Source organism: Chiloscyllium plagiosum, unplaced genomic scaffold (genome assembly GCF_037043375.1).
Source record: "Chiloscyllium plagiosum isolate Xiang-an unplaced genomic scaffold, Cpla_swu_hap1 HiC_scaffold_9, whole genome shotgun sequence".
Taxonomy (NCBI): Eukaryota; Metazoa; Chordata; class Chondrichthyes; order Orectolobiformes; family Hemiscylliidae; genus Chiloscyllium; species Chiloscyllium plagiosum.
Window position 1 is genome coordinate 82,373,996 of NW_028270147.1, and position 20,724 is coordinate 82,394,719.

The 20,724-nt window shown below is 41.5% G+C and overlaps 2 protein-coding genes across 15 annotated transcripts in view; one reads left to right on the top strand and one right to left on the bottom strand.

Annotated features, from left to right (window-relative positions):
- prrc2c (proline-rich coiled-coil 2C) overlaps nucleotides 1–10,387 on the top strand; it is an 83,637-nt gene extending 73,250 nt beyond the window's left edge. For 4 of the 10 annotated variants that reach the window (XM_043699862.2, XM_043699861.2, XM_043699864.2 and 1 more), the window contains 10 exons: nucleotides 568–689; nucleotides 1,433–1,569; nucleotides 3,138–3,372; nucleotides 3,482–3,583; nucleotides 4,223–4,333; nucleotides 4,778–4,993; nucleotides 5,175–5,278; nucleotides 6,409–6,532; nucleotides 7,944–8,177; nucleotides 9,004–10,387. In XM_043699862.2, coding sequence (XP_043555797.2) covers nucleotides 568–689; nucleotides 1,433–1,569; nucleotides 3,138–3,372; nucleotides 3,482–3,583; nucleotides 4,223–4,333; nucleotides 4,778–4,993; nucleotides 5,175–5,278; nucleotides 6,409–6,532; nucleotides 7,944–8,177; nucleotides 9,004–9,273 — 1,655 coding nt within the window. In that variant the 3' untranslated portion in view covers nucleotides 9,274–10,387. The remainder of the gene's footprint in view (nucleotides 1–567; nucleotides 690–1,432; nucleotides 1,570–3,137; nucleotides 3,373–3,481; nucleotides 3,584–4,222; nucleotides 4,334–4,777; nucleotides 4,994–5,174; nucleotides 5,279–6,408; nucleotides 6,533–7,943; nucleotides 8,178–9,003) is intronic. The other 6 variants (XM_043699868.2, XM_087990874.1, XM_087990873.1 and 3 more) reach the window with 6 other exon arrangements.
- Nucleotides 10,388–11,456: 1,069 nt separating this feature from the next.
- myoc (myocilin) lies at nucleotides 11,457–18,168 on the bottom strand. 5 transcript variants are annotated; one of them, XM_043699873.2, is made up of 4 exons: nucleotides 17,719–18,168; nucleotides 16,673–16,729; nucleotides 16,371–16,496; nucleotides 11,457–13,103 (listed from the first exon to the last, which is right to left on the bottom strand). In XM_043699873.2, the coding sequence occupies exons 1-4, from the start codon at nucleotides 18,134–18,136 to the stop codon at nucleotides 12,316–12,318; spliced, it is 1,389 nt and encodes a 462-aa protein (XP_043555808.2). In that variant the 5' UTR covers nucleotides 18,137–18,168; the 3' UTR covers nucleotides 11,457–12,315. The 5 variants fall into 5 exon arrangements, with proteins under 5 accessions (XP_043555808.2, XP_043555806.2, XP_087847003.1 ...); XM_043699871.2 differs by having other exon boundaries at nucleotides 17,713–18,168; XM_087990877.1 differs by having other exon boundaries at nucleotides 11,457–13,100; nucleotides 17,719–18,167.
- Nucleotides 18,169–20,724: the final 2,556 nt, after the last annotated feature.

Sequence of the window (20,724 nt, forward strand, 5' to 3'; positions counted from 1 at the left end):
TGAATTTGGAATTAATCAACTAATCTGAATCCATCAAGCCTTGGCTTATCTCATTTAAAGCAATTATTTATCTTGGCATTTTCACAGCCTAGATAGTTATTAAAGAGTACACAAGTATGGGCAGTATTGATGCAAGCAAAAACTTGTTTTTTGTTGCTACCTAAAATTTATTCCATTAAGAGGAACTATTTAACAGGCAATAAAACTTTTTGCTGTACATATAAATGAAACTACGATGTTTGCTTATTTTGTGAAAACCTCTTTAGTGAAAACATCGTTTAGTACAGTTAATATTAGTCTAATGATTCTGCTGGGACAATTGCAGCTTAGTGCATCCACATAGTGGCCGTTCTTCAGCCAGCAGGCAGAGGTTCATTTTTAGCTCCTTTTAAAATTGAGAGCATTTCCATTAAGTATTGGTATCTTGTCTTGACTGTTTCAGTTAGTTTGTCTTGGTCATACCTGCCCTTTTAGGGTGAGTTCAATTTGTTTTATTTTGAAAATGCACAGCAATCATTTTTATGAAAAAATGAAAGGTGTGAAAATCATTTTTGTTTGGATTAATAGGACCTGGGGCACAGATCCCAACCTTCTATATGGATACCAGCCATTTGTTTGGTACACAGCATCCTCGCTTGGCTCCCCCATCTCTGGCACAGCAGCAAGGCTTCCAGACAGGTCCTTCACAAGTAAGACATCATTCTATTGATAGAATCTTGAAAATTTTTAATTTTCATTTGGACTGGGTGTCATGCTCTTGCATAAGATTAGATTTTTCTGTCAAAGGAAAACGGAATGATATTTAGTGAACAGGGAACTTCCAGTTTTTTTTTTTCCCTTTAAACCCTTTGAAAGCTTTATGCCTTGTTTGAAGTATTTGATGTTTGAAGTTAATCAGTAATAAAGATTGGGAGATATTATTTTATTATTCTCAAATTACAAGTGGGTCACCATCTTCCTGGGCCAGTTACTGAAGTAGTGTTTATGATTGCTTCCGGTTAATTTGGACAGTAATTGCCTCACCTTCGTATGACTTTCCAGGGAAGAAAACAACAAAATATTGCAAAATAATATGTTCATAAATCTGTATTATTGATATTTAGATGAGAGCCTATAGCTGTCTATTTGACTGCAAGAAAGTCACTACAGCATTTTGGTACAGTCAAGAGTGATGACTGTTGCATTAATCTTCCATTGTTGCATATATTGGAGCCAGGGATGCTGCTTTCCATTCCTCTTTCCAAAAGGATGGTTATTATTTAGAACACATACTACTAAAGTTGCCAAAGACTGTCATGACTGGATAACGCAAGCTGTGGATTTATTAGAATTGTGTACTGTTTCGTAACCTTGATTTTACTGTGGCAGATTTTTATTGAAGATGTAATGTTTCTTGAACTTAGTGCTTTTCTACTTTTTTTTATTGCACCAGCCAACTGCAGTTCAACAGATCTCAATACCTATATATGCACCAATTCCGGGTCAACCACAGGCTCAGCTGAGCTTAGGAGGGGGCCCAACTGTCTCTCAGGCCCAGGAAATGTTCAACACATCCTTGCAACCTTTTAGGTAAAGTTACTCCCTTGCTTTTTTTTTTCCAAAGCTGTTGTTCTATTAGGACTTTGAACCATCTGGTGTTTGTCATTAAGAACAGTAGATCAAGCTAAATGTGAAGGTTCAGAAAGGAGGTGAAAAAGCAAGGACTTGCAGTTAACACGAAAGGGAATCCCGGGATTGTCTTTAAGCACATCCGTCGTAAAAGTGTGGTAAAAGGAGGAGTAGGGCTGATTAGAACATCAAGGGGATTTACACTTGGAGGCAAGAGGTGTGGCAGAGGGGTAAAATGAATGCTTTTCATCTGTCTTTACATATAAGGCTAGTGCTATTTAGGCCATGGTGACAGGGGAAATTCAGTCACTGGAAGGGTATAAAATCGATGATGTGTGTTGTATACACTGGTGGTAATTAAAGTTGATGCAGTGGGACCAGTTGAGATCATCTGAGGTTATTGAAGAAAATGATAGTGAAAAGTTAGATGCGCTGGCAATTACCTGTCAATCTATCTTGGATGTTGGAGTGTGCTGGACTTTCACACTTAATGTGAACAAAGAGACCTTGGAATGCAGGCTCATAGCTCCTTGGAAGTGGAATAGCCGGTAAATAGGATAGTGAAGAAGGCATTTGGTATGCTTTCCTTTATTGGACAGAGTATTGAGGACAGGGGTTGGGAATCATATTGTGCTGCATAGGACATTGGTTAGGCCAATTCTGGGATAATATGTGCAATTCTGGTCTCCCTCCTATCGGAAGGATGCTGTGGAACTGGAAGGGTTCAGAAAAGATTTACAAGTATGTTACCAGGGTTGAGGATTTGAGCTACAGGGAGAGGCTGAGTAGGCTGGGGCATTGGAGGCTGGGGGTATCCTTTTTATAGAAGGTTATAAAATCATGAGGGGCATGTACAGGATGAATAGACAAGGTATTTTCCCTGGGGGGCTGGAGTCCAGAACTAGAAGGCATAGGTTGAGGTTGAGGGTGAGGGGGGAAAGATATAAAAGGGACCTAAAGGGTAACATTTTCATGCAGAGAGTGATGCATATATGGAATGAGCTGCCAGAGGAAATGGTGGAGGCTGATAAAATTACAACATTTAAAAGGCATCTGGATGGGTATATGAATAGGAGAGGTTTGGAGGGATATGGGCGAAGTGCTGGCAAATGGGACTAGATTACGTTAGGATATCTGGTCGGCATGAACAAGTTGAATTGAAGGGTCTGTTTCTGTGCTGCCCCTCTGACTCTAATTGCAAATATTTGCCCTTTTTCAACAAAGTGCTAATGTAAATATCAGCTGAGCAATTATGGTGTTGGGAAACTTCTAGAAGCAATTATTTCTGCTAGCACCATTGAAATGTTTGGAGGGCCAGTGCAGAGTGACTTCCAATGCTATAATGATTCAGTGATGAGGGCATCGTTTGACAGAGATCCAGTACTAGTCCATTTGCAAGTGTTCACAACATTAATGGCAGCCCCTGATCAACAGAGAATATGCAAGTAACTTGAAAGTGTTATTAAAATCCTCCTTCATCTTTCCGCAGCAATCTTTTTGATTTCTTGCTACATTGTTTCATTCTACAGGACTCAGCAGGCTTTCATGCAAAACAACCTTTCTCAGCCCTCACCTGTCGTTCTCTCGGGTACGGCTTTGCATAACTTTTCAGCTGTTCAAGCCCAAGACCTGGCTAAGGCTCAGTCTGGTCTAGCATTTCAACAGACTTCCAATGCACAACCCATTCCCATCCTTTATGAGCATTCATTAAATCAGGCATCAGGCCTTGGTGGTTCTCAACTTATCGATACCCATTTGATACAGGTATGTACAATTTACATATTAGTTAGGTTAATAAGGGCAATATTGTTTGCATTGAAACTTTTCAGTCTGCATTTATGATCAAAAGTGTTGCATGGGTCTGCTTTTAAAGGGGAACTCTAATCAGTGGCATGTGCAGGGTCTGAGAACAGGAGAAGCCGAGGCAGGCAACTACAATATATGCTACCATACCTTTCAACATTATCATAGGAAAGTAAGTACCCCATCTCAAGAAATATTTTAAAAAGCAAAAAACATGTACATTTTCTGCATTGCTGGTAATTTAATCAGAACTTTTTAAAATTTGTGATTTTTGTTTTCATGTTTTTTTTATTTTAACACAAGTACAGAATAATGAAGTAAATTAGGCTGAATATAATTTTGGGGGCATGAATGCCACCTTTTTTTTGCACGCTTATGGCTCTACTCTACTCAAAAATTACACATTTCAATATGTTATTCACCAATACAGGCACTTATCCTGCTTCTCCTAGTACATGCTTCTTTATTGGAGTTATTCAGCTTGTAACAATGCTTTTTACTATTATATTTCCTTGGTTCTTACAGCTCAACATGGTCAGATTTCCAGACAAAAATGTATTTATACTTCCATTTACTGGTAAACTGGCTACTGTTGAGTCACAAATGTTGCTTTAATGTGCAAAGTAATACAAGCTGAATTTCTCTGGGACACAGGATTGTGGTGGTGAGTAGCCTATCAGAAGTTTTCCAGTTTTTAAATAGAGTAGAGTTCCCTTTTAACAAATTGATTTTAAAATCGTGTGGCAATTAAAGTAGTTATTCCTTGTGCCATTGTACTTAACGTTAACTTGACCGACCTGTTTCTGTGTAGGCGAGGCCGGGTCTTACTCAGCCATCTAACCTCTACACAGGACAGGTTCAACAACCTGGCCAAAGTAACTACTACAGCACAGCACAGTCACCCAATGCTGCTCTTCAACAGGTAAAAAGCTTCAGGTATCTTTGTCTGAAATGTCAGAATATCTTAAGAGGAGGCAATATTTGTAATGTTAAAATTAAGTGCATGTTCTTCGATATCTTACGCATTTGGTAAATGCTCTGGTTTGGCATTTTTCAAGTAATTTATTTCCTTCTGATTTTGGGCCCTGTGCACTTCCCTCAGTAATGAGGATTGGTTAGAGGCCAGTCCCAGGTCTTTGTCCATCCACCATGATCTATAGTTGGCTGTCTGAATGGAGCCATGGAGCTGGTCCTTTTTTTAAATTTCCATTCTTCCTGCTGAGAAGTATCTGAGTTAAGGGAGTTTGCTACTTTTATTGTTAGTATTCAAGTTAAGCAGAAGACTGATTTCTTTGACGGCCCCAAATATCATTACAACAAAGAGCCTGTTATTGCCAGTCTTAACCATTTTCATTTTCTCCCCAAGGTGACTTTACCTCTTCCAGGCTCTCCGCTTTCCTTACCGAACTTTGGATCTGCAGGACAACCCTTGATTGCTTTACCCCAATCCCTACAACCTCTACAGCACACTCCGGCACAGGCACAGCCTCACAACCTGAGTAGGCCAACACAGATCAACCAACCCTTCAGGGGTTTGATTGCAACAGGAGCACAGGCTGGCATGATTCCTGCAGCAGGCAAGGTAGAGATATGAAATGAGCTGATCAGCAAATTAATTCAAATTGTCAAACTTAGTATGCTTAATTTGTAAATGTCCAAGAGTTTAGTTGACATTAATTGTATAAAGCATTTTTTTTGTCAATATTAAGCTTGCAGTAGTCACAGGATGTGTTAATTAACTGTCAAATATTTGTTTTTCTCAGATGGCTGAGATTGATCTAAAACCTTATGGATGTAGTGTAGATGTAAAACCAGGTACACCACCGATCAGCGTACGAAGTATTACACCGACCTCCAGTCCATTCAGGTAAATTCTGGAAAATTGACAAAATTGTAATAACCACAAAATTCTGCATGTGCATGGACAGCTCCCAACTTTATTTCACAACCACATTTCATGACCTCTTTGGTCAATCCACTGATCCACATCCCAAACACCATTTGGATCACGTGGCAAACTCCATTCTCTTGCACCTGAGTCCATTCCTGATCTTGAGTTGCCTGTTTCAAGCTCAGCTAGCTAGCTCATTGTTGCCATCCTACTTGATGCTGTTAAGCTTCTGACACCACAGCCCTTTTGGTTCTAAGATTGCTTACATCCACCTCATAATGCTCCTGCTTTGGCCTAACAACTACTGAAACCTTCATCTCTGCTATATTTCCTCCAAATTCCAGTATACTCCTGGATGACCTTTAGCCTCTACAAACTTGAACTCAGTCTGTACTCTAGCCTGCACCACGTTCAATCTAACATTGCTCCCGGTCCCACAAGCAACTCTATTTTTATAATTATCATCCTTATTCAGACCTACTGTGGCTTTGCCTCCCTCCTTACCTCTGTAGCCACATCCTTGCAGCCCTTTAAAAATATTGCATTTCTCATTTGTTGGCCTGTGCCTTCAGTCAGCTAATCACTGACACCTGGAGTTCCCAGCCCGAGCTGCTCTGCCCCAGCCTCTCTGTACCCCTCCATTTTTTTGATTCTCCTATCTTTTAACCAAGCTGTTGTTGAATTAACCTGAGCACCTTCCTTTTGGCATATCACACTGCTGTGAAGTGCTTTGAGACATTTTCTTGAATTTGAGGTTCACTCTAGGACAAATTGTATTGCTGGCACTGTGGCAGACCTGTTTGTGATAGTCTGTTTCTAAGACCAATCGATATGTATGTCAGTGTTTGCCATCCACACAATTTTATCTCTCTCATTTTATGGGGAATGTTAGTACATTTTAACTTGTTAAAGGTGTGGTTGGAAATTTGCATTTTAACTATTACTTCACTTTTGCAAAAAGCAATGCTGTGTAAGGAAACCTATATTCTTTATCATATATGGCATACATAATATCTCATTTTGTCATAGCACTACAGACAAATGCAAATGTATTTTTGTTAATGTGCACTGCATTTTATAATTCCACCACCCCGCCATTTTTTTAGAGCCAGTTCCACAAGTCCAAACAGTCAATCCAGCAAGATAAACAATATGGTCTATCAGAAACAGTTTTCCTCTGCTGCAGGGGTTCGGATTGCACAGCCATTCCCAGCACAATTCCCACCACAGGTATGTGTTTCAAGCGCAAGCCACAGATCCTTTGACTAATATCTTTGTAACATTTTTCTTTTTGGATTGTGTGTTTTCAGATGATAGCAACACTTCAGCATCTGTGAAGTTCATGCAAAGATTCGGATGTCATTATGACTGACTCAAAATGTTTCGTGAAGAATGTATTTTTCTCTTTTTTAACCTTTATCCCCTACAAGAAAGGCGAATCCTAACGTCAGATTTGTAAATTGGAAAGTTTTTTTTAAAGTTTTAAAAACACCCAGTATGTCTACAGGATGACAGCTTGCCTGTAGTTGCGTTTTAAGTTTTAGCTTGCGTCCATTGGTGAAACATTCTGCTTCCTTACTCTCTCCCTTCCACATCCCCACCCCCCCAAACATGACTGACTTTCATTTAATTTTCGAATTTCCTCCCCATGTCCAAAATGCTTTATCCCATAAAAACTAAAACCTGCAATTTTCTTTCTTCAAGCAAATTGTGCTTTGATGACTGATTTCAAAGAAAAGAAATTCTGGATATTGTCATTCTAGCACTGGAAGAACAATTGCATAAATAAATGTGAAACAAGAATGATCGGTTTTTCAGAAGGCGGCCCTCAAAAGAGGAGCATAGCCAAATGGATAAATTTGTTTGAAACATGCTGAGAGCTAACGCTCTTCCTTCCAATTCTTTGAACATTACAGCCACCCCAGTAGAATGCTTAAACTGATTAGTTTCAACAGAAACTACACTAATCATTCAACTGATATCGGGTAACAAACCTGCTTTGTTGCCAGGAATGTGTATTTATTATCAATTATTTACTGTAACACATTAAGGATTAACAAAACTGGTATCAAATCCCTTTAATACCTGTCATGAAAGGAACTGGTTTGTAAATTAAATTAATATTCAGGCAATCAAGTCATCTGTTTTGTTTCTAGATTATCCAGTTGGAAACACGTATTTGTGTCACCTTTCTTGAATAAGCTTATTGGACTTGAAGTATGTGCTTACACAGGCAACTCTGATATCTTAGTCATGTGGACATTCTTCACATGGCGAGTGCAAACAGTAAATGTTGCCGGGGGAAGCATGACTTGGGGAAGCATCCCAATTCTGAACCCAATTCTATGATCATTTAATATCCATATACAGAAAACTTAGAGTAAGAGTCACCGAGTGGTTGTCAGGGACAGGATTCAGGTTGATCTGCCTGTGCTCCTGTCTTTTTATTAGCTAGGAAACATTGAGAATTACTGCATCCCCAGTGCTATCCTAGCCATTCTGATATTAGAATCCTGTTTTGCCATGACCTTTTGTATTTTATATAGTTGAGTGTTAAAATGGTACTACTGATTATAATGCAGTCACCACACAGCACAAATGTAAGCAGGGAGTTAAATTCCATTCTAATTGTTTTCACCAGATGCTTTCCCAACCTAACCTGGTCCCTCCATTGGTAAGACCTCATGGAAATACTTTTTCAGCTCCTGTTCAGAGGCCTCCAATGCCCCTGGCAAATCAGATGCAACCTCAAATGACCACAGGTATTATCTGCCATACTCGTCCTCAGCATACACCAAGGGTTCCTTCAGGACCTGCACAGGGGATCCGTGGAAACCAGGTCCAAGCTGCAATGATGGCTGAACAGGATTTGAAGGTTAGCTTTACTGGCAGTTGTCTAGAAAAAAAAAGTAAATAAATTATAATAGAAACCTTGACACCAAATGAAACTGTGGTCTTAACCAAAACTTGAATTATGCACAGTTGAGATTCTGCGTAGAAATATATTCCAATATTTTTTTACTGTTATTTCTTGTTAACCAATTAAACTGAAACATTTACTAAAAGTAGCAGTATTTTTTTAATTTTAGAAATTTCACCATCAATGCTAGCAGGTGTTTTGTAACCCACCGAGAGATTCTTAAAGGTCTGACTTGCCTAAGTACAGATCTGACACCCATCAATCCACCAGTTATTAGAACTTGACAGTTTATAAGCACATGTATCTTAGTAGCTTTATAGTGTAGGCACATTGGAAATGCACTGTTTTACTGGTAGTCTAATCATCGGAATTTTGTGGGGGGAGTGGGGGTGGGCAGGGAGTTTAAATTCCAGCACACCAGTGTCCGATTTGTGTGGCTTTTCTTTTCCTTGAAATATTGCTGAATTTAGGTAAAAGTGGCCTAGCTGGTAAATGGATGCTGACCAGTTTTACCCAAGTACAAAAGTTTAATCATTCTGAAGTTGATGCAACTATTTCTGTACACTGGAGGCATAGCAGCAAAACCCTGCTCCATTGTACCTCTCTGGCCATTCATTACCCACACCCTTGGTTTACAATGCACCTTGAAAGAGAGGCAATTTTTGTGAGTGTTTTTCAGCTCTTTGCCACATGTCTGGACTTGGTTGTTAGCGTGTGCTTGCAAGTTTCTGTCCAAAAGAAGCATCAAAACTCTCATTTGTTTTCCCCCTCTATGTCTAAGGCTAAGCAGCGTGCTGAGGTACTTCAGTCCACACACAAGTTCTTCTCTGACCAGCAGCAGCAGCAGCAAGTCAAACAGCCAGTGAGTAAAGGTCACAAAAGTGACAGCACTGGGGGTAAACCAACTGAGAGCGGCGGGTCAGGCATTTCAAGCACAAGAGAAGAGAAGGTGGAAGAAAAACCCAATTCAAGTCAGGCTGCCTTGTCAAAACCCGTTCGAACTGGACCAATCAAACCTCAGGCAGTTAAAACAGAAGAAACAAAATCCTAAATAGCTGATAGAACAGAGTAGGTGTTCTAAGCATCCTTCGGGTGCAACGGGAGCTCTTCTCTGTGAGATAAGAGCAGAAAGGTATAGCTCAAAACATGAAATTTCTTTTATAACAAAGAAGTGAGATGTGAAGTAGTGAAGTGAAAGCTGAGCTGTCTTGCAATATGCAGAATCAGATGGATCATAATTTTGAGCAACAGAAACGCCCAGGTGTGTAAACTAATCCTATGATGAACATTTAATGTTGACTTTTGAACCTTGAAAATTTGAAAAGGCAATGTCTGACTTGTGTGGCATTTCTTTTCCTTGAGATAATCACTGAAATTATGTAAAAATGGCCAAGCTGGAAGCTGACCAGTTTTACACTTTTTAAGGCAATTTAATAATCCTCTCATTAAAATGTTATTTAAATTTTTTCACGAGCTTAATTACAGTAAAGACTGCAGTGAATGAGTTAAGCTCCCTTTTTCAACCTATTAATTTGCAATTGTGTTTATGCATAAACCATTTTAATCACAAGTCTAATATTGCCTTTTTTGATTATGCTAGTATTATAGTTGTAGGATGTACTGTATTATACTGTGTGAATGTAAGATATCTTGTCTATCTGCTTATGATCAATCATTACTTAGTGACTGTGCTAGTAACACAGCTGTTTTTATTACAGAAATCTTGCCCAGGTTTGATACAAATAAGATTCTGATGAAGGTACAAAACAATTGACGATTGCTGTTATTGGTATTCTGAAACCTTGGCACAAAGTGTGAGCTAAAAGATTGATTTATTGATATGTATATTTTTGTCACAGGGCTGGGGTGACACTGGGAAAGCTACACTGCTGCAAAACCTGCTTACCATCAGTAATGTGTTTTGACAAGTCAGTTTTATTTGCTTACTTTGAAAACTCAGCTGTGATGTCTGATTTTTTGAGATTTGTATTCCACCTGTACTGTGTATTCGTTTGGCATTGTACAGAAGTTAACAGCCATATTGGTATAGAAATATTATTCTTTAATTTTTTCATTTGTACAGGGTTAACGCACTATTAAATATGTACGATCTTATTTACGATTAATTTGGTTTGGTTACATAACTAATAAAAAAAATGCTCAAATTTTTTTGTTTGTGTATCATGTTTTAATAGCAATGTATTTCCTTTCCTCTGCTTTCAGTTAGTGTTGTTTTCAGAATGCTGCCAAGTGCTGTGTGTAATGTATTTCACATGATCAAAACATGCCTTTGAATGGCGAAACACTGACTTGCATCTTCATTTCTCCCTTGTTCACTTTTCCATACACCCTTTTTCAGTGCGTTTTCTTTTCCCTAGAAGCAAATGAAGTATGGATATGTGGAATCTGAGGGTGAAAGTGACACACTGCTTGTATTGTGAGATTACTTGGGAAGTGTAAAGTCACCATTCACTTTCTCATTAGAGACAGCTGGTGCTGAATTTGACTCGAGTCCCCACTCCTTTATTGAGGGGCAAGGGTGCATAGGCATGATTTTCCTGACAACCTAAGCCAGTAGGGAAATTAAACCTCTGCTGTTGGTGTTGTTCTGCATTGCCAGTCAGCTGTCCAGCCAACTGAGCAAAGGATACATAGCAATGATAACAGGTCATTTGGCCCAACTGCCCGTGTTGGTGTTTATTCTTCACTGGAGGCTCAGATACTCATCTGGCTTCCCCTTAAAATACATCAACTAGTCACCTCAACCCTCGAGAGCAATCAGTTCCACATACCCACCCACTGTTACCTCTGAACTGCCTTTTGTACTCCTTGGTCATATATAAATATTGATGGCTTCTAACTATGTCCTTTCCCACAAGAGAGATTCTCTCGCTCTATCCACTCCATTAAAATCTTTTATTTGAAAACCTTTATTACTCACTAGTATTTTCAGGAGAAACCGAACCTGTCCATTCTTTCCCAATTATGTATGCCCATGCATTTTTGATTTCCTTGCAATCATCTCTCTGCCTCAACGTTTCTATAATATGGTGCTCAGACTCTTAAGTGCAGTCTAATCAAGATGCATTTGAGATTAATGTAGATTAATGTAAGGTTTTCTAATTCTGACAGTTTATATTGAAACTCAATTCATTTTCATCCATAATGCTCAAAGTTTGAGGCATCCATAAACAATGCTGATTAATGTCACTTGTAAAAGAAAAGGAACATGTGTAAAAGTTTATACCAACTTTATTTTTTAAATTTTATAAAGGTAAATAGAAAATCCAGTGCTGGTCCTTGGAAAATGATGATGCATTTGGTACACAAATACAGCCTTTTAAAACTTTATACATGTGTCTTTCCTTTGGCAATTAAATTAATTCCTAGCTCAATCCAAGAATACCCAGTCCAGCTTGAAACACCGTAATGTAAATGCATCTTAATTTTCTGTCTCAATACACCTACTTACCTTGGTTTTCCTTGTATCTTTTCAAAATACTACAGGTTTAATTTTTTGAAAAATATTGTTTATTATAATGCTTTGGGAATATTGTTTATTAAGTTTAATTCTTTTTGCTCTGGAGATGGCTAAAACAAGATTATAAAAGATGTTAACTTCAAAAAACACTTTTTTTTTCATTTTGAGAAGTCAAGTCTTCAATTTCATACATGCTTTCACAAAGAAATTAAACAACTTGATTGGACTGAGTTTTCTTAGCAAGTATTGATTCTTTCAGATCTTTCCCTACTCAAGTTTTAACAGTGATGCAATTGAGCTGCATTTTAAACAAATATCCTGTTCTCAGTTTGTTATATACTCAGGTTGGTTTGCAGTGAGACTCTAGTCAAGAATGAGTGTTTTATTTATGCATAATCAAACAATCACTTTATAGATTTCCAAGAATTAATCAAATCTAGCATAATCTGATCACAGATGTTCAAACTTTTATCGTTTAATATATGGTTCACAAGTTTGTCTTCTGTGCTCTAGATTAATGCTCAAATTGCTTGTGTTGTAACTAGCCATTATTTATACATACACTTGTTAAAAAGTTATTAGTTCCCTCTGCAAAGATACTCTTGAGGGTCTTCATAATTTGGAAAGCCTAATGTCGTACATGACCATGTTGAAATTGTCCCATGCTAGGATTTTCTTTTCTGCTGGGTTGTAATCAGTCATGCAGTTGTATCGATAGCGGTTCTCAAATGGGATATTCATCACTTTGCTGCTGTTTGTGTTAGTGTTGTAGGCAAAATTGATTATGGCATGGCGATTGGAATAACTGTTTAGAGTGTAGAGAATTCCACAGATCATGAAAGAATTAGCAACTGATCTTCTGCGTATAGTTGTTGTCCACGTTTGTTCGGTTTGCAGGGTTTTTGGATTCAATTTGGAAATTACAATGGCTCCTTGAGCCTGGTTGGTACTATAGGTTACCCAAAGCCCCATCTCATCTACAGCAAAATCGATGTCTGTGTAGCCACCCCAGGAGTATGGGTACATTCCTTGAAAACCTGCATTTGGTAAATCCCTTTGAACTAAAATGGTCTCAGTTTTCATTTCATATCTCAGTAAGGTCCTTGATTTGCGTTGCTGGTAGTACAAGCAGCCCCTGTAAATCACACTTCCTGTGCTTTCCACTGGTTCTGGTAACATGTAAACTTTGCTGGGGTGGCCCTTCATGAATTGATCCAGGTCACGGTATTCGTATAGCAACCGAACGTCTGTGCCAACTGCGTTCATTCTCCAGATAGTTTCCCTGGTGTGAAGTGGCATAGGCTCAGGATCTTTCATCCAAACTCCATACTTGCCCAAGATGGTGTCAGCTTTTTGGAATGTAACTGGATCTCCTACCCATTCTAGCATTCCACAACCTGCTAGGGCAAGATGAAGAAACAAGTCCATTCAGGCTCTGCATTTTTAACTACATTAGAGATGACTTTCCTAAATCACCTAATTCAACATGAGAATTGTTCTCCTGATTTGAGGAGTGCATTTCATCTAATTGTAAAGTGTATGTGTGCGGAGAAGCCCTTCCCTATTGTGGGCTAATCGAAAACAAGGGGATATAATTTACAGTTGAGCCATTGAGCTCAATGATGGAAGTATGTAATTCTCAAAGTTATGGGTCTTGGTTCAGTTGAAGCTTCCAAGTTAGATCACCAGATTTTTATGGAGTTGATGTATTAAAGGATATGGATGGATCAAAGGTGTGTAAATAGAATTGAGGTATGTATCTGACAAACCACAGTGGAATGGCCAATTCCTTGCCAAAAGTTTGTAATTTGGCATGGCAAAGTTGTCCAAAGTTTAAACAGGGCTTTCTGCAGAGGTTACCACAAAACAAAAATAAAATTCCTTGAATTTATTGTTAGTCACTTAGGAATAATGAATCACAAGTTGGAACACTTTGTATTGTACAAAGTGTAGCACTGGTATAATATGAATCAGTACAAATCAGGATCTAAATGAGCTGGAAAGTTTCAGTCACCTAAAGAGATCAGGAATTTAAAATTGTCCCTGATTTGACCTGGATTTTTAACAGTTTTTGTTTGGCCTTCTAATAACTAATAACTTTTTAATAGGTGAGTGACAAGAGTCTGTTATACAAAACAAAGAACCAATACAGCATAGCAACAGGCCCTTCAGCCCTCCAAGTCTGTGCTTGCACAGTTTGCCCTTTCATATTAAAATTGTCTTCACTTACAGGATCTGTATTCTTGTCTTATTCTGGCATTTGTCCAGGTGCTGCTTGAATGCTGCTAATTTGTCTGCTTCGACCATCACCTCTGGCAGCGTGTTCCAGGCACTCACTACCCTTTGTGGAAAATATTGCCTCTCTCACCTCTTAAACTCGAAGCCCCCTCCCACCTCACACCTTGTACCTGTGTCCCTTAGTAATTGACCCCTCCATCCTGGGGAAAAGCCTCATACTTTCCACTCTATTCATGCCATTCACAATCTTTTAAACTTCTTCTTGGTCACCCCCCTCAACCTCTTGAGTTCCAGTGAAAACAAATCCAGTCTAGCCAACCTTTCTTCATAGCTAAAATCCCCCATACCAGGCCACATCCTGGTAAACCTTTTCTGTACCCCCTCCAAAGTATCTACACCCTCGTGGTAGTGTGATGACCATAACTCTACGCAAGATTCTAAGTGTGGCCTAACTAAAGTTCTGTAAAGCTGCAGCATAATGCCTATTATTATATAGGTCGTTCTGCTATAATGTGTGCTGTTAACACAAATTCACCATCTAGATTGACAATTTGGAGACACTTTCTAAAGCGTGAAATTTTAAAGTGTATATTGATTATAATGCAATTCTGGCCCCATTAGTTTTAATGATGTTGCTGCTATTATCCAATTTTCTTAACATTGGATTGCACATGAACAGAACTATGGCAAAATAGCAGAACTGACTGTACTCCATACCCCTTCTAATGAAGGCAAGCCTTAAGCCTTTTTACTACCTTCAGTGAGCTGTGGACCTGCACACCCAAACCTTCTACATAGCAATACTCCTAAGGTTTCTGTTATTCACTGTATGGTTTCCAACTGTACTTGATCTTCCTCACATGTATCACCTCACATTTGTCTGGATTAAACCCCATCTGCCATTTTTCTGACCATGCCTAACTGATATATATGCCTTTCCTGAAGAAAGGCCTGTGCCCGAAACGTCGAATCTCCTGTTCCCTGGATGCTGCCTGACCTGCTGTGCTGTTCCAGCAATAAAGTTTCAACTAACTGATATATATCCTGCTGTATCCTCTGAACCCTCCTCACTATCTGCCACTCTTCTCCAATCTTTGCAAACTTATTAATTAGATCAGCAACGGTTCCTTGCAAATCATTTATGTAGATCAGGAACAGCAGAGGTCCCAAACACTATTCCCTGTGGGATACCACAAGTCACAGCCCTCCATTCCACAAAGCATCCTTCCACTGCTACCCTGTCTCTTGTGACTAAGCCAGTTCTGTATCCAGCTTGCTAGCTCACCCCGATACCATGTGACTTCACCTTATGATGCACAAGACATCGCGAAGGTTGACCAGATCTCTACTTTTTATTGCGCTGTGTAAATGTAAAAAAAGTCGATGGTAACCTTTCGCCACCTGCCGGTCGCTCGGATAAGTTAAGCAAATTGACTCTCAGCTAAATCAACTCTCGGAATGTAGCTCGCCCACAGTGCGTGTTGCTTGTCAAGAGTGTCTTTCCCATCTTTAGGTCGTATTTTGGTACCTCAATTAAAATCCGTCTCATTTTGCATACCATTTCCCACTAAGCTGCAAGACGAGTCCGTCTGAAATGCGCTGACATTGGAAGTATTGACACCTTTTCCGTTCAGTTAAACCTATACACTGACAGGCCGAATTGAACAGGCTGTTGTTCTCAATCTAAAAGCTCTGTAAAGCCTCTCCCCAATCTGCCTGACCCGTTGTGATCCTCCAGCATTCTGCTGTCTTCAGCACAGATTCCAGCATCTGCAGTAATTTGCTTCTCCACATCTCTACCTCCCTCCCAAACACTAAGCTGACAGATACCTGGTGCAATCTCCGTTGGAGGGGTAGTGTCCGTGTTTTGTTAACACACTCTGGAACTTTTTTGTCGCATTAAAAATACAAACATCTAAAATTGCTGTAGATGCTATAAGTAAATGGTACCCTTTCGCCACCTGCCGGTCACTTGGCTAAATTGCGCATTTTCAGCCTCCTGACTGTCCACTGGTATGAAAGAACAGAGCAAGCCAGGCAGCATCAGGGGGTGGAAAGTCAACATTTCGGGTATAATCGTTCTTCAGGACCCTTTCTCCACCTCCTGCTGCTGCCTGGCTTGCTGTGTTCTTCCAGTCTCCTGTCTGGCTACCAGCATCGGCAGTTTTCTCATCTCATTTTTATCTCTGCTTCTGCTGTTTGATTTGAGATCCCCAGAACTATCTCATCCCTGGCAGGGTGAAAGAAACATTCCGCAGATGCTGGGAAGCTAATTAAAGACGAGACACAGCGAAATGCTGGAGAGAGACCCTCGTTTGACGAAGTCGTATTAGACTCGAATTGTTAACTCTTTATCTCTCTGTCCATCCCTTTCATCCACCAAGCTGTGGGGGTCGCCTGCCTGTCTCTCGGACCTGATCTGAAGGTACCTGAACTGTGCGGCGCTGTGTCCCGGCCACTGGGATCGCTCCCCTGTATTAACCTGGAGGCTGGGACCTCCGTGATCTCCGACTTCAACTCTTGGAACCCACGATTTTCGAAGCTCCAGTTGGACACTGGGGAGGGGTGGGGAAGAGACAGAGACCATTATTCCGGACTTTGCAAGTCTCCAAAAAGAAAGTTGTGGCAACTTAAATGTCACGTTGCAAGCTTTAGATTATATCTTCCCTTTCAAAATAACTGCAAATAAAAAGTTCCTTCCCAAAGGAAATCCTTGGAATGGGGGACTTACCACGTACATCAGGCTGCGTTCCCTGGCGAGAGGGTAAGCTGGACAGATTCTCTCTGCCTGGAACAGAACACATACCGCGTTTTAACCAGAGCCTGGCGTTCTCCCCGCTCCCAGTCCCTGTCTGTCATTCTTAAAACTAAAAATCGCACAGCACCAGGCTATAGTCCAACAGATTGATTTGGAAGCACTAGTTTTTTGGAGCGCTCTTGCCTGATGAAGAAGCAGCGCTCCGAAAGCAAGTTCTAGATAAACCCGCTGGACTAGAACCTGGTGTTGCGCGATTTTTAACTTTGTCCACCCCAGTCCAACACCCAGCACCTCCACATGATTCTTAAAAACTGAAATTAAAGGGGCACAAATCAAACCGACCTCGGAGGAAATAAACGTCCGCTTTTAGCTTTCAAATACTAATCAGTGCAGGTTTCAAAAAAAACAAAAAAAAATCCTCCTCGAAATGCAGAGCTCTCCAACCCCCCGAGACCCTCCCCCATCCCTGCCCGGGGGTGCCAGTCACTCCTCATTTCCAGTATTCGGGCAGTATTTTGTCCATCACACCCATGGAAGGTGGCAACAGTTAGATTAAGGAGCGGGTGATGTTCCGAGTGAAGTTACTGGTGTGATCGATTACTGGGGATTCAGGGCAAGAAATGGTCTGATCCCGGGTCAGAGAGAGGGTGATCCTGGATTCTGATCCCGGGTCAGAGAGAGGGGGGGGGGGGGGGGGAGAGGGTGATCCTGGAGTCTGATCTCGGGTCAGAGAGGGGGGGGGGGGGGAGGGTGATCCTGGAGTCTGATCTCGGATCAAGGAGGGGAGATATTAATTCTGGAGTCACAATACCCAGGGTTGAAGAGGTACTGAGTGCTCTCTCTCTCTCTCTCCTCCAGTGCCCAGTTTAAGGGCTGCCCTGGTGGGGGCTCAGTGCCGAGGCTGTAGGTTTTGTTCTGAGGAGCCAGCCTGTGGGTGGGCAGGGAGGAAGGAGTTGGAGTCCCTTTTTGCACATCCCTGAGCCCAGTGTAAAGCCATGGCCCGGCGTGCTCACCCCGACCTTGCTGTGAGCCCCGGCCAGAGTGCGGGCACTGAGCGGCTCGGAGCTGCTTGTTCTCCTGCTCCAGCTCCTGCAGCCTCCGCAGTAAGTGCAGGCTGTTCCCCCGGTCCTGCTCCTGCTCCTGCTCCTGGTGCTGGTGCTGGCCCAGGGAGCGGGCCACCCAGCCCTCCAGGAGGCGCAGGCGGTCGCCGAGCTCGGCCAGCTCTCGCCGCTGGCTCTCCCGGTCACTCCGCAGCTCCCTCACCGCCTCCAGCGCCTCCCCGGGCTCCGAGCAAGCGTCCTCGGGCGGCCCGGCCACGCTGAAGGAGTAAATGCAGCGGCCGTCCCTCCTCAGGCTGCGGGAGAAGCTGGGCGACGATTGCCCCCGGACCTGCAGGAGGAGGGAGGAGGCGAGGGTCAGCAGAAAGGGGCCGAGCATTGTCTGGCTTTGCTTTGCTTTGTCTGGTTTGCAGAGCGCACGGGTGGCTCGGGTTTATATCAGCTTCATTTCCAAAAGGAGGGGCGTTACTGTCAACCCCTCGGCTCTGTGCACCTCCCACACCAGCCCTCACCCACCACCCCTCCAGGCTTTAGTCTGTCCCTGCTTCCCAGTCTGCAGGGTTCTCCTCAGTTTAAACATCACACAACTTTTTTTCTGGTTATTGTTAATGTACGAAACCTTACTTTGTGTTTTGGTAGTCTATAGAATAGATTAGTAGTTAGTTTTCTTAATTCTATATTGGTACTGTTATTATATTGTAAAGTGGAATACACTATTTTGTACTAATTTTGTAAAAAGAATCTCAAAAATCTTTTTCTCAATAAAAATATTTATATTTAAAAATACACACAGCACCAGGTTATGGTCCAACAAGTTTATTTGGAAGCACTAGCTTTCGGAGCATAAACGGCTGTAGAGCATAAGATCGTACACAGAATTTATAGCAAAAGGGTTCTCCTAACAGAAGGGAAGTGGCAGACGCTTGGGCATCTGTCCGTGTCAGCGAGTTTTGAGAAGCTTTGTAGTTCAGGTCGAAGTTCAGGATGTAGGTTTGCCCGCTAGAACATTATTTCAAACGAGCTACCACACACTGCAACACAGAGGAACTGTGCAGAGCAGAGGAAAATCACCTATACAGTGTATTAAAAATGAATGGGTACCCAATGGACATAGTCTGCCGATTTCTCAGCAACAAACCCAAACAAGCAGGCAAAACGCGTCCAGAAACCCGAGCCACTCTCCCCTACATCAAAGACATCTCAGAAATGACTGCTAGACTACTCAGACCCCTTGGCATCATGGTAGCCCACAAACCCACCAACACACTAAAACAGCAGCTAATGAACTTGAAAGACCCCATACAGGCAAGCATGAAAATGAACTTTCCAGCTCAGCGAGCAAACCTACATCTGTCTGTGTGTGTGTGTGTGTGTGTGTATGTGTGAGAGACTTGGAACAATGGAACGAATGACCGCCCCAAAATGTTTTCTCTCTCTTGACTGGGACTGAGTGTTCCGCACTTGCCCCTGAGCCAGGAGCTTGTGTTTGAGGGTCTCTGCTGGAGTTGGTTGTGTGAAAGGCACTGTCTGAGCACTTTCAGGTAAATCCTTTAAACCCTGGCCTCAGCTGCTCCCTCCTGTGGTTTCCTCAGCTGTTAACATGAAAGCAATTTCACTGTCAATGATACCAATAGCCACACTACATTCATTCACGATGTCAGATCACATACAACTGGAGCCTGAGTGAAGAAGATTCTAGAAAAGTCCTGCTCAGCCATGTCTCCATACATGTTGACAATATGCTCTTCACTAGAGTCATAGAGCCATAGAGATGTACAGCATGGAAACAGACCCTTCGGTCCAACCCGTCCATGCTGAGCAGATATCCCAACCCAATCTAGTCCCACCTGCCAGCACCCGGCCCATATCCCTCTAAACCCTTCCTATTCATATACCCATCCAAATGCCTCTTAAATATTGCAATTGTACCAGCCTCCACCACATCCTCTGGCAACTCATTCCATACACGTACCATCCTCTGTGTGAAAAAGTTGCCCCATAGGTCTCTTTTATATCTTTCCCCTCTCACCCGAAACCTATGCCCTCTAGTTCTGGACTTTAGAATGGTGTCCAGTCCTCACCTCTCAGACTGTGATATTTATGCAATTATTACTTTGGTCACCCAGTTTATAGCAGGAGCTATGCTATGTGCAATTTGGCTCCCACATTTCCTATATTACAACATTGTCTACACAGGAAGGTACTTCATTAACTCTAGGGTGGTTTTTTTTGACATTTTAGGGTCATGTAAGGTGCTACATAAATACAAATGGTCATGTCCCCTTGTCTCCTCTCCACCTCCCCCAACCCCTACCCACGTTTGCTCCGAACTTACTAATGGCACAGAGCTAACAATCAAAACACTGCTAATGACTTTCTGCTCAGTTATTAAGGTGCTGACTGCTTGGTGTAGTCAGAGCTGAATGCACAGAATCCCAGTTTGGCCCGATTTCTTAATGATCCCTGGAGTGATACATACACTGCATCTCTGCTCACTGTCCAGGGTAAAAGGCTGGAGGCAGTGGAAAAAGAGCATCGTGTGTGCATGGCTTTCACTTGGTGATGCTCAGTGAATGTCATTGCATGGTGCAATGTTGTCACACGGACAGTTTATGGGTCACCAGGGTACAGGTAGCAGTTGTCTTGTGTTTCCAGATGTTATCGCTGAAGTCAGTTTGTACATTGAGAAAGAAGCTGATCAGTAACTGTTGGATTCTCCCAAAGTGATGGTCTTGTAGCAGGAGAAGCAGCTATTGCTCAGTTATGCTCGATTGGCTATTGTTATACACAGAGCAATGAAACCCTGGGACATTTTCCCTTACTGTTTGTAATCTGTTTTTGCTAATGGAGGCTCTATGTGTGAGTAATGTAAACAACAGCAGCAAACTGTTATGGAGCTAAATACAGAGGGTTATTTGGAAATGCATTGACCCCATAACATTTAAACATTACCTTATGTCCACATGT

Coding starts and splice junctions, on each gene's coding strand:
- myoc (XM_043699871.2), bottom strand. CDS start 18,136: ATGCTCGGCCCCTTTCTGCTGACCCTCGCCTCCTCCCTCCTCCTGCAG. Junction 16,730..17,712: donor GGGCTCACAGCAAGGTCGGG/GTGAGCACGCCG, acceptor GTTCTGTTCCAG/GCAGAGAGAATCTGTCCAGC. Junction 16,497..16,672: donor AACGCAGCCTGATGTACGTG/GTAAGTCCCCCA, acceptor ACCCCTCCCCAG/TGTCCAACTGGAGCTTCGAA.